This window comes from Carassius carassius, chromosome 37 (genome assembly GCF_963082965.1).
Source record: "Carassius carassius chromosome 37, fCarCar2.1, whole genome shotgun sequence".
NCBI lineage: Eukaryota > Metazoa > Chordata > Actinopteri > Cypriniformes > Cyprinidae > Carassius > Carassius carassius.
In genome coordinates, this window is record NC_081791.1 from 25,131,290 (window position 1) to 25,145,114 (window position 13,825).

Here is a 13,825-nt window from a genome sequence, read left to right on the forward strand (position 1 = left end):
GTGTGCGCAGATGAGTTTAACTTTGGTTTTCAAGAGCAGAAATATACAATATGCATTTGTGCCGGCAAGTCATTGGGTTTGTTTATATTGTGAGATAGAAGTGAGTCTTTAAAGAGACGGTTCACCCAGAAATAAATAATGTGTCATCATTTATTCACCCTCTTGTCAATGCAGACCTGTATGACTGTCTTTCTTTCTTTCTTTGGATAAAAGTGTCTGCTAAATGCATAAATGTAAAATGACACAAAGTCATGGTTCACTGAAAATTGTAAGCACTGCAAAACTAGGAATGAGAAGCATTGATTTTATTGGCATTATTAAAACTAAACAAAGCTGAGCCTAATAAAACTTAAATAATGTGGCTTTTTGTACTTTTATTCTGATTTAATGGTGGTTTTGTGTCCTCCTTGCTGCTTTTATTTTATTTTATGGAAAAGAGAACAATTTTTCCACAAAAGATAAGTCTTAGAAGGTTTGTAAAGGCATGGGGGATGAGTAAATAATGAGCTTTATGGGGAACTACTCTGTTAAGGTGTTGCGGCATTCAGAAAGCGTGTTTCTGTGGCGTCTCAGTCCCAGTGCACCTGGGATGCTGCGATTGAATGTCTCTTGGCCTCCAGCACTGAGCTCCCCAGCAGTTCATCATTGACTTCCTTCAACCTCTTCTCCTCCAGGAAGGCCACCAGTGAATCCCTCATGTCCACCACGTCCAGCATCTCCTGCAGGACCCGATTCTCATGTTCTCGCTGCTCGGGGGTTTTCTCAGAGTCTACATGCACAAGAACATCGAAAACACATTAATGCATGTGTGCATATGATTACATAAATACACTGGACAACAAATTAATACTTTATTTAAAGATCAATAACAGCATCATTTTAATTTGATCTTAATATTAACTTATATTTCAAACTATTTAATATTACATAATTAATATTATTATTAATATTATTAAATTACTTAAATGATTAGAAGTATGGCATATACTTTAAATATTTTATAAATTTAAACAATAAAAACATTTATTTCTGGCTTTTTTCTCATTGTGTTGGAGCATGTGCAACTGCTAAACAGCAACAACAATACTGATTTATTACTGCATATTATTATTATTAAATAACTATTCAAATTATTAAAAAATATTTAATATTTAATAATTCAAATATCTAATATTATATAAATTAATAAAATAAAAATGATTTGTTTTGGAACAACAACAACAACAACAACAACAACAACAACGATTTCTATTATTATTACTCTTATTAATTATGCATGATGCTTTCATGACCTCATATTAATTGCCATGACTATTTAAATTACTCTTATATAAAGAGAACACTGTCCATATTCAAATTAAATTGTTAAAATCAATTAGAAATATTTTATTTCAACATGAATTTTAGTTAATTTAAATTTTTGTAATTTTATTTATTAGCTTTTTTACTTTGTGTTATTATTAGCAATAATAATAATAAATGTTAATACGAATCAAATATTTAATTGACATTTTAATTTAACAATTATATTATTAATAATATGATATAATTTAATTTAATAATTATATAACGACAAATGATATATCAACACTGTGTGGTACTATTTACCCACCATCCATTTCCATGTATCTCCGTAGCTCCATCTCTAACATGCTCTGTTTGTCTTCCAGCTCCAGCTGTCGAGACCTTTAAAACACAAAACAAGAGTCACACAAATATATTCTGCCGCTGTTAGCACAGCCTGTAATTTAGTTTCTGCACAGAGGAACCAATTGTGCACAATATATGCTAAATGCATGCAAAGCGGTGGGTTAAATGAGGCCACTCGAAGCATTCATCTTAAGCATTAGCGCTCGTCAAAGACATGCAGAAGAGAGAGGTTGCCAGGGGCAACAAGATGATGAGCTGGCTTTCAGGGGGGCTTGAGGTTTTCTTTAACACATGCAGAAATAGATGATGCACTTGGGCTAATAACTGCTACTGAGCTCCTTACTGTTAATTGTATTAATGCTGACACAGTGCTCAGACTTACGCCACCATGAGATCGGACTCCTCTGAGAGCAGATTGTTCTTCTCCTGGACCAGCCCTATCCACTGATCAATCGTTTCAGGGTCTGAACCTAAAACACACACACACAGGTGTAACAACATCTCTTTCCTCCGAGTCGTCGCCACACTTTGACATCCTTTGGCTTCACTCAGCCAACCTATAGTGCATTCTGGGATGCTTACAAAACAGTACTGAAGGAGTTTTCATGCATGCAGGGCACAAAAAAGCTTTTAATGGATTTCCTCTGAAGAAATTCATATGCAATGAATAAAGAAATGTGAGCGTTAATTAAGTCACTTATTCTTGTATAAATAAACTTTTTTTGAAAAAAGAACATTCATGTTCATTGAAAGCTTTGTTTTTTTCATGTTGGAATGAAACACTAAATCTCTCTCTATCTCTCTCTCTCTCTATATATATATATAAACATTTTATTAATTAATACAATACAATTAAACACAAAAACATCTTGGCTTTTTTTTTTTTTTTGCTCATTGCATTGAAACTAGGGATATGCCGGTATGAAATCCTCATGTTTCATGTCTAATTGCTAATGCTTTTATCACGGTATTATCACGGTATTGCAATTTTGTTAAAAAAAAAAAAAGTTGTCACAATACAGTATAACAGTTTAAATAACTTTTTTCTTATAACAAAAATAACTGAATATTTAAATACAATAAAGATACAATAAAGCAATAAATAATAAATAAAGCAGATTAAAGCGCAAAAGAACTATAAAAGGTATCACTTTACAATAAGACCTCATTAGGTCACCATTAACATTCACAATGAGCAATAGCTACATTTGCTACAGAAGTTATTAACCTTTGTTAAAAAATACAGTCTTAGTTCATGTTAGCTCATTAAATATCACAGCTGCAACTTTCGATTTTAACAACGTGTTATTAAAAACACCTAAGATTGATGAATGTTCAGAAGAATTTTTCATTGGCAATTTATATTATAATGAATTAACTAATGTTAACGAATGAAGCCCTAATGTAAAGTGTGAACGAACAATAAAGAATCAAAACACTTTCAAACAATTAATAATAATAATTGTTATTATTAGTACACATTAAGTTGTCATGAGTTTATTTTAATAGACTGATTTACTTTTTTGGACATTTTTCGCTTGCATATGAATTTCTTGAAATGTATATTTAATGGATCAGTGCTATGAGAGTTAACTAGTTTGGGGTTTCAGTGTGAATTTAGCACACAGCCTGACTGCTGTTGAATATGATGAAGTGAAATCATTAGCAGTGACTGTGTTTTTCTGTAGATAGATGAGATGTCGTACCAGCCTCTCCTCTCAAAGCTCTCTCCAGCTCCACTCCTTTCTCCTCAAGCTCTTTAAAGGTCACTTCTATCTCATCCAGCCGTCTCTGAATCGTCTGTGGGGGCGGCAGAACCAGGACAGCAGGACCAAACAAGAGTGAAAATCAGATACTTGATAGAAATTGATGCTGATGTTTCTTTTATTGGTAAAACTACAATAGTTAACATGAACAAACAATGAAAGGTAGTACTCCTAAGGCATTTCTTAATCTTAGTTAAGGACAACATTTGCCAATACTTCTTATAATCAAAAGTTGTATCCATTAAATTTATTTAATGGACCTGAAACAACACAAGCAATGAACAGTTGTACTTTAATGTTAATGATATGTAATGCATTAGTTAACGTTTACTATTGGGACGTAACTTTAAAATGTTACTTATTATTTAACCTGCATATGTGTATTCCAATTATGGGAAACAATCTACATGGTTCAGACGACTGCTGTGGTCTTCTAGGAGTGTGATCTTGCTCACCTGAGCTTTGTGGAAGCGCTGGATTTCACTCATCCTTGCTTTCCGCTCCAGAGTTTTCATCTTCTTTAGGTCGCGTTTCTCTGACTCAGAAATCTCAAAATCAGCCCCCTGAACACAAAACCCCCCCCCCCACAATCCAGAGTCAACAACTTCCTAGAGAGAAGCTTTTAATCAGTCTTTCTGAAAACACGATCACATGACATAGTGTTTTTTTCCCGCCAAAATAAACGCTTGATAGTTTGAAAATTATAAAAAAAATATATAAAATATTATTCGTTTTTTATTTTAAAGGGAAATATTACAATATTAATCCTTCGTATTTTGCTTAATATCTGAATTCATATTGATCAAATGTCACATAATCCCAAAATGTTTGGCCAAAATGTGCAAGTTTACAAACAAGCATAGCAAAGGTGGAAGGTTTCACATTTTAAATCCCAATCCAAATTTTGATCCAATATTTTCCCAAATCATGCAGCCTTTGTTCATGAAATGCCATCATAATCAAGTTCTAATCTGGGCAGTCATGCTCAAGTATCACCAAAATAACTGCATATTCTTCTTGTTTGTAGAATTATGTTTGTAGAAGATGTCATGCATAGAAATTTGGCCTTGCAATCTCACCCTGCAATCTACATAATGGTCTTCTCCTTGAAGATCCTCTTCATCCTCCTCTTCCTCATCGTCAACACATTCTTCATTATCGTCTTCTGATACAAAATGATCTGTTTGAGCTTGTCCTAATGAAAATCATAGCATTAATAAAAAATCATAGCATTAATCTTAACCTAGAGACGTTCAGTACTAAATGATATTTGTACACGTAATACGAAGTAATATTTTCAATCTGGCTTCACTGAATGAGAACAAAACTTAAACATTATTACTGTCTTCTGTGGAGCTGCTTTATAGCTGAATTCAATTTTTTTCATAATTCATCAAACCTGTACAAAAAGGCATTCTAAACATGCTAAGTGAATAAATGCATTGATTTACTTTGCGTTGGTCTGAATTAGGGCTGTAGCTATCGAATATTTTAGTAATCGAGTATTCTGCCAAAAATTCCATCGATTAATCGAGTAATCGGATAAAATGTGTTTTTGCTTAATTAATTAAGTGCAATATTAATTATGCAATAGAAAATAAGACTCCTGGGTCTCTTAAAATGAACAACTAAGTTTCCTTTTTAGAAAAAAAAAAAAAAAATTAAATGCATAGAATACATCAAAAATAAACATTTAATTAGTACCCATTGTTTCTCTGTCCGTACTTGTACTGTGAACAATGACAATAAAGTTGACAGATGAATTAAGTGCATTTAAGTGCCATTCAATTGGGGTTTTGAAATAAAGCATTTTCTGAGATGCACATTAAACACATAAAACATTAATTCAATTTATCTTTTAATTATTGAAAATTAAGCAAACTTAACTTTTTGGTAAACAAAGGGGATTTACTATTAAAAATAAAACATGGAAGAAATGTTGTGTGATTAAACCTTAAAAAAACTTTTTTAGTAGTAGGCTATGTACATTCTGCTGAACAATAGTAATACATCTCTGGCAAATACTTGTCTAAACTAAACCGGACTTTTATTTTGACGGGTTGACGTACCTTTACAGTTCTGTGTATGTGATGTGACGCTAGTTTTACTCAAATCAAACGGTCAAATGCTCATGAAGTGACTGTCAGAGCAGTTTTGGAGATGTTGTTCATGTGTTCACGAGACAGCAGACGCTGAAATTACCGCGAGCATCACGCACGCTTCAGTGTGTGTAAATAAACAAAGAAGCGCTTCTGCGCCGTTAATTAACAGAGACACGCAGAACATGCAGGATTCATATTGCTTAATGTTTACATACATTATTCCATATTGTGATTTGATGTAAGTGCAATGACCTATTTTGAATAATTCATTCAAAATTTGGCAAATTCCGTGCTATTTCGCGTTAAACTGTAAATTCAGTTTTTATGACTGGATTCCGCGATTCCCTCCGCGTTTTCTGCATCGCGGAAATCATAGGGTCCTAGTTGTGGTATGCCAGCTCTAGCTTGCAATGGACACATTCCACAACGTTCTCTTTACGTTTGCCCGCGCCCTCAAATCAAAACAGAGCTGACTCCTTGCAGTATGCGATCAGACTCAGCGCTTGTGTCTCCTTCCACTTTGTGGGTGACGTAAACGCGTTGTCACATTAAAAAATCATTGCGAAAGAACCTGACGTGAGATTTAAAATAAATTAAAAGAGGCTTCGAGGCAGAGGAATTTGCCTCGATCATTTTTTGTAATCGAGTTATTTGAGTTACTCGAGGAATCGTTTCAGCCCTAGTCTGAATGAAAATGCAAATTCATTCTTTGCCACTAGGTGCCGCTTTTGGAGCGGTAAAAATAGCGGTTTCACTGGTAACTCTGAAGACAAAGCAGCACTGCGCTCTCAAACCATTACAGGCATGATGAAATGGAAATGAAATAGACCAATCGAACCAATCACTGTAGATTAGCATCATGCAAAGGAGGGGTTTGGAAAAATGAATTGTTTAGCAAATCGTTTGGGAATAAGGTAAAAATAAATTCATATTATAAGACAATGAAAGTGTTTTTTGACCTTGCATGCATTGACCTTGTTGGGGACTCCCAAAACCAAAATATGAACCTTTCATTACCCATAATAGGGGTACTTATCAGAAAGTCCTCTTTATTAACTCTGAAGCTTGTGAAACTATCTGTATTGGTTAAATCCTACCTTAATAAACCTGACTACCAAAAATGTTGACTCCTAACCTGATGGTGCGACTTTGAGGACGCTGAAGCGCTGATGCAGTCGAGGTGAAGACAGATTCCATGGGGAAAACTTGGAGCGCAGCTTTCCGTGTTGTGAGTGTGCGGAAGGTTGCGGTTCGCTCTTCCTTCTCATGCAGCGCTGGTTGCGCTGGTTGCGCAAGCTCATCCCGGTCGCGGTGCCTCCGCTCCAGTAGCCCTCCTCCTCGCCTCCTTCCTGCTGTTTGGAGGAAGAGGAGGTGGAGGCGGCAGAAGACGAGGCGGGTGTCTCAGAGTCTGAATCCTGGCTGAGCAGGTCGGACTTCTCCTCTTGGCTCAGCTGAAGTTTACGCAGCGAAGGTTTGGATTTGGATTCTGGAGTCTCCTGTTGGTTCTTCTCTGGTTCCTCGGGGGTATTTGAAATTTGAGGCACCACGTTATGGACAGTGCGAGGCTTTGGGAGCGGAGCTCTAGACGGTCGAGGGGCCGGCACTGGAAGGGACGGACTGCTGTTATTATTTTGTTGGTTCTCGATGCCTGTGCTCTCTGGGTTGAGCTCTGGGGGTTTGTTCGCTTTGGGAGAACTGGATGGCAGTTGGTCTTCTTGCTCTGTGGGAGTGAGACACTCAGTCGATTCTTCAAAGTCAGGGTCAACGGAGATCTTGTACGAGCCCTTCCGTCTTACAGAGACGTGTGGAGGTGGGGATGAAATCCTCACGGTTTCACCATCTTTCTCCTTATCCTCCTCCTCATTAAGGCCATTTTTGATTTGATTCTAAAAAAATGTAAAAACATAACATTATCATGAAATATAACAGACCTATTTAGTGCAAAGTGCGTGAACTGTTACACTGCGAAACAGTTTTGGACACAGAAATGTGTCAAATTACAATTCATATGTACAACTGTTCAAAAGTTTGCAGTAGGTATGATTTTAAAATATTTTAAAAGAGTCTTATGCTCAATAGAGACTGCATTTATTTTAACAAAAATAAAATATAAACAGTGGAATTGTGAAATATTATTGCAGGTTAAAATAACTAATAATCTAAACTAATAACTCCAATAGCACATACAGTACAGCTTACAAGTAATTGTGAGTCTTAATCTAGTAACTAGATTACTACTGACTCTGAAATGAAGTGATTTTTTTCAGTTGTGGCAATATATCAGTCAACCATTATTGCATGTGTAAAGCATTGCTCACAAAGACATTTCAAATCAAGCTTTCTGTTGATCAGTATGCATGACCATCTTTAATCGATTAAAAAAATATGTTTTGCCCTCAAGCAAAACTCCTGGTTGAATGAACTCCGGTTGAAATGTCTCAATTTTAACAGTGAAATTTTGCAGAATAGCAGTTAATATGAGTGCACTAAGAGTGTGCATTATTTATCGTCTACAATAATATCGTAATTGCGGTTTTAACGATGTGAGAACTGACATTATCAAGCGTGTGTATGCAAAAAAACAAACAGAAACACATCTTGAGAGTCCAAAAGCATTCACTGCGTGATGAAGCCTATTAGAATAGATTATAATTCAAGTTACGATAGCAAAAAATAACACTGTATGGGTTTTATATATGATTTGTAATAGTCAATATCATAATAGTCAAGATTTGTAATAGTCAATAGCAAGAGTGCCGATTCTATACAAGACAGCAAAAAACAGTCGGGACAGAACATCTTTCAGGGTAACACTGCGCTGTTTTTGCTACTGAATGAATCTGTTTTTTGAGTCAATGATTCAAAGATCCATTCATAAAGACTGCACGATTCTGGATAAATTGAGAATCATGATTTTTTTGGTCTAATATAGAGATCACGATTCTTTTTTTTATAAAATTACTATTATCATTATCACAAGTATCGTATTTTCCGAACTATAAGTCACACTTTTTTTGAAATGAAACAAGAGAAAACATTACCGTCTACAGCCGCGAGAGGGCGCTCTGCTCTGCTCTTGGTTCTAAATAAATGCGACTTATAGTACAGTGCGACTTGTTTTTTCCTCGTCATGACGTATTTTTGGACTGATGCGACTTATACTAAGGTGCGACTTATAATTATATATAATTATAATTATAAATTAATACTTTTATTTTGCAAGGATTCTTTAAATTGATAAAGTGTGACAAAGACATTTATAACAAAATATTTAAATTTCACATAAATTTTGTTCTTCTGAACTTTCTATCAAAGAAACCTGAAAAAAATCTACTCATCTGTTTTCAACATAATAATAATAATAATAAATGTTTTTTTGAACAGCAAATCTGAATATTAAAATAATTTCTGAAGGATCATGTGACACTGAAGACTGGAGTAATGATGCTGAAAATACAGCTGTGCATCACAGAAATAAATTACATTTTAAAATACATTCAAGTAGAAAGCAGTTATTTTAAATTGTAAAAATATTTCAAAACTTTACTGTTTTTGCTGTACTTTGGATCAAATAAATGCAGGTTTGGTGAGCAGAAAAGACTTAAAAAAACATTACACATCTTATGGTTCAAAAACATTTGACTGGTAGTGTATATATAATATATTTTAAAACCCCAGTTTTTTATATAAGAATGATGAAAAAGTTGTTTGAATCACTGATTCAACGACTCACTCATAAACCTACTTCACTTGTTTCATTACTGGATGAATCAGCGTTTTTGAACGATTCTCTTGAATGAAAAATTCATAAAGAGCTGAGAATATTTTTTAGGTTTTTTAGGGGGAATAAATTAAAAGAACAGCATTGTTTTTACATTTGTTAGCCTACAGTTATTTATTTGTTACATTTATATTATTTACATCAAGCTTTTGAATGGTATAGTATTGTATATTGTTATTGACACTTCATAATGTTTCACTTGATTATATATTTAGTCAGGAATTATAGTTTGGAAAAAGTCTAACTAGTAAAATGTTTACAGGTTATGTGAAAACTAGTACAAGTATATAAATAAATAAAAAGAGACTTACTCATGTTTATGATCTCTGCTGAATAAAGTGCTTCATTCTTTTTTTCTGAGGAAATCCATTTCTCAAATCCTCAACCACATGACATCTTTTTGGGGTGAATTATGTCTTATTCCTCTCATCGCGAAGCAAACAGTAACATAACAACTTGAACATACTCGCTGATTTTTCTTCTGTTATGGGCGTATTCAAGCCGCGCGCTTCAGTTTGAATCTGAATAGCGCGTTCAGCGCGGGGGCGTGGTCACATTAGATATAATGAAGGGAGACTTGAAAAACAGACATCGCGTTGTTTTCATATGGATTACTTTATCACAGAAAATCTGTTTTCTGCGGCACTTGTTTAGTTTAAAAGTAGACATGTCAAGCTTTCTATAGATATCTCTCTCATGTATTTTCGTTCAGTATTCACGGAGTTACAGTTCATTTTAATGACGTGTTTGTAAATAAAGATCAGCGCAGACAAAGGCTGCAGACAGCGCACCTTGTTTGTTATCTTTATTTTATTAGTGCACAAAGTTTTGTTGTTATTATGTCTGTATCAAAAAAAAAGTAGACCCTTTACAGATTCGATTGATGTATTGCTCCTATCTGTACGATTAAAACTGAAAGTGTAATTTAAGTTCTTTTCGGGGTTATCAGGAGAAAATGACTCAAAACGCGTATCCGCGTTAATCGACTTCAAAGGGTTAAATCATACTGTCGAATAGGTTGCAACAAAAAGTGACTGCAAAAAACATCAGTAGCTCACAGAAAACTGCATCAGCTCTGAGGAATCTTGTGACCAACCACTAGGAATCCAATCCCACAAGCATTACTTTACACAATACACAGACGCCCTCTTCACACACACACACACACACACACACACACACACACACACACACACACACACACACACACACACACACACACACACACACACACACACACACACACGGATTCACAGCACAATCTCAGCGTTAAACAACATTCTCCACAAGAGCAGGAGAGGAAAGGAAATGTTTTTCCTGACGCAGCAGCTGACCCACATTAGTTCTCATCATTTCATGTTGTTTCATAAGAAATAGCTGAATATATCTTACTGAGGAAAAGACCATCTGTCTATCATATTATCATAACATATTTAACAAAACTTGCACAAATAAGAGCTTAACCTAACTCTACGTTTGCACTATGATCATGAATAACACAGAGAGAGAAAAAAACTTTATTACTTTCAAGTCCAAATAAATCAATTTCATATATATTTTCTGCGCATATGAACTATAGAACTATGGCTTAATATTGAAAGTTATTATGCTCCCCACACTCTCAATGCAATATCCTTCCCAGTATCCTCACACAAGAGATCTGACAGTAAATAGGAGGCAATCAAGCGTCTCATTAGCTCTGATGTGATTCATACCTGTGAGCCTCTGTGACCTTCATCACCCTCCTCTTCCTCGGCTGCTGAGTGCAGCTCACAGTAGAATCTCCCTGAAGACAAATCAAATTCAACATGTTCTGGACTCTTAATATCAAGGGCTGTAACACTGATGTACTGTGCATACTTTTTTTAGACAAGGGGTAAATTATTGAACCCAATTATTGAACACAAGCAGGATTATTTAAGAAGATCTATTTTTGAAGGGCTGCATAGATGGTTGATTGTAATTTACATGTGTTGTAATAATAAGAACCTAATAAAACAGCATTCCACACTGTGCAAGTTATGAATAGCTTTAAAAGCTTATGTAATAATTTATATAACATCAAGATGTTTCAGTCCTTATGACAGCAGATGAGAGACAAGTGCGTGATAAATAATAAAATATAAAATTGCATTATGTAATATAAGAAATATAAAAAAATATCAATACTGAAATATTTATTATAATTCGGGACATTATGAAAAATGATATACTGTATTAAGGCATACTTTTACATACTGTTACTCATTGATCTACAAAAATAAAATAAAAATTTATAAAATATTAATAAAACAAAAATAAAGTAAAACAAAAAAATTATAATAAGGTTGACTAAAATGAAGTACAATAAAATAAAGCACAATGAAGTAAAATAAAATGTAGTATTATAAGGTAAGATAAAATTATGTATAATGAAGCAAAATAAAATGAAGTATAATCAAATAAAATAATAATAAAAAGTATAAAGTATAAATAAAATAATGTATAAGGTAAAATAACGAAGTATACTAAAATAAAATAAAATCAAATCAAATAAAATATCAAGGATTTGGTATCCCAGGCTTACCCGTGTCGGAGTGGAAAGTGTACCCGCCCTGCCGTAGAGTGGAGCCGCACTGATAACAACTGAAACAACTGCGATGGAAGAACTTGCCCTCAGCGCTTCCTTTCTCCAGCACGTATAGATGCTTGTTGCAGAAATAACAGAGCTCACTGCTGGCCGCCTCTGATGAGGCCATGGGCACCACAGGCGCTGCAGCCTGGACAATTAGACAAAGATCAGGATACTGCACATATAATTACTATAGAGCAATGTATTACAAAAGCTGTCTTTTTTTTGTCTTTTTTTCTTTTTTTTTTACTAGGGAGCAATATTTTCCCCCTGGAATGAATGTACTCTGGATATTTTTTATCTTAACTGATTTACAAGGCATTTGAAATATGAAAACATGAAACTCTCTTTGTGAACAATTATGATTTTTATCAGATCAAATCTCCCAATTTTCATCGAACTGCAGTTTAAATTGCTTTATATGCTGGGAGCATTTTAAAAGACACATTAAATAAAATACATTTAAAAATTAATTATTAAACACAAGCTTAAGCATTTAATGTTTAAAAAAACCATTAATATAAAACAAAATAAGAATTAATTACAAATGGGTATTTCTGTCTCAATATTTTCATATTAAAAGGCATTTTTGTCACTTTCAGAGGTTTGTAATTTCTAATCCTGATCTGAGAGAATATTTTATCCTTTTAAGTCTGATACATAACTAAGCCACTCATATCTATAGGTCTGCACATCATTTGTTGTGTTTAATCCTGGAAGCAGCATCAGAATATCTGACAGGCGTAAACTGCATTACATTAGCACTAATGCACCGTTTGATTGAGAAACTAGATTTCACCACTTACTTTTTCCTCTTTCGCATTCTTCTCCTCCTCTTTCTCCTTCATCTTTTGCTGTCTTGGTCTTTTCTCTGATTCCAGTCGGTCCTGAGAGACACAGGTCACATGATCTTATTTACAGCTCAGGTTACATAATGTGGCGGCAGCAGATCGACAGAAATAAACAATGATTTCACTGTTATCCTGCATCACGAACACACAGCAAGCAAACTATAGCATCCATTTATCTAGTCCTCTTATCGCTCCTTTAACTTCCTCATTGTGGTGACAGCATGGGAGTAATTTTCTTTGGCAACAGCTGTGTGTAACGGGGGCGTTTAGTTGTGGTTCGTTACGACAGCGATTGCAGATGGCTTCACTACACATGACCTTTGACAGTGCTACAATGTCAACAATCCAGGGTTTGTCTGACATGATAACAGGCAGGTGTTTGTGTACCTTGTGTCTTTGGAGAGAGTTGTGCTTGAGCTTGTTGAGGAACAAGACGGACGAGCAGGTTCTGGACAGCGAGAGGGTCTTGTTGGAGCGCTCTGAGGAAGACAAGAGGAACAAAACAGTGAGATGCAAAGAAATGATGCAAAATACAGTTAAAAATGTAAAAGTAAAAATGCTTAAATGTATTTGAAAACTATAAATAATGACCAAAAATCATTAAAAAACAAAACATTATGTATAACCTGTCCAAAAATATGATCTATTATTTAAGCTTTTCATATTGCAGCAAAACCAGAAACACTGTGTAATTCAACAACTCCGTGCAATGGCATAACACACACACACATATATATATATATATATATACACACACACAAATACATAAATACATTAAAATAAAATAGCTAAATCTCAAAAAGATATTTTTGATATTACAATAAAAACAAATGAATATAAAAAACTAAAATATATTAATAAACAATAATAAAATAAAAATAACAAAACTGTAAAAGCATTGTATTTTACATGAAGTTCAAGAACTCAAAGCAATAACAATTTAACACATTAAAATAATTAATAAATATCTAAATACATTTAAAATATCAAAAAAATGATAAATGAAAATATTAATAAACAACAAAAAATAAGAAAAAAAACTGTAAAAAAAAGCATTGTATTTT

General features: G+C 34.1%; 1 protein-coding gene across 2 annotated transcripts in view; it reads right to left on the minus strand.

Moving 5' to 3' along the window:
- Window positions 1-206: 206 nt before the first annotated feature.
- LOC132118505 (F-actin-monooxygenase mical1-like) overlaps window positions 207-13,825 on the minus strand; it is a 33,200-nt gene continuing 19,581 nt past the window's right edge. For both annotated transcript variants that reach the window (XM_059528385.1, XM_059528384.1), the window contains exons 14-24: window positions 13,149-13,240; window positions 12,717-12,797; window positions 11,866-12,058; window positions 11,015-11,085; window positions 6,654-7,404; window positions 4,496-4,611; window positions 3,872-3,979; window positions 3,357-3,450; window positions 2,033-2,120; window positions 1,613-1,686; window positions 207-769 (exon numbers count right to left, since the gene is read on the minus strand). In XM_059528385.1, coding sequence (XP_059384368.1) covers window positions 570-769; window positions 1,613-1,686; window positions 2,033-2,120; window positions 3,357-3,450; window positions 3,872-3,979; window positions 4,496-4,611; window positions 6,654-7,404; window positions 11,015-11,085; window positions 11,866-12,058; window positions 12,717-12,797; window positions 13,149-13,240 — 1,868 coding nt within the window. In that variant the 3' untranslated portion in view covers window positions 207-569. The remainder of the gene's footprint in view (window positions 770-1,612; window positions 1,687-2,032; window positions 2,121-3,356; window positions 3,451-3,871; window positions 3,980-4,495; window positions 4,612-6,653; window positions 7,405-11,014; window positions 11,086-11,865; window positions 12,059-12,716; window positions 12,798-13,148; window positions 13,241-13,825) is intronic.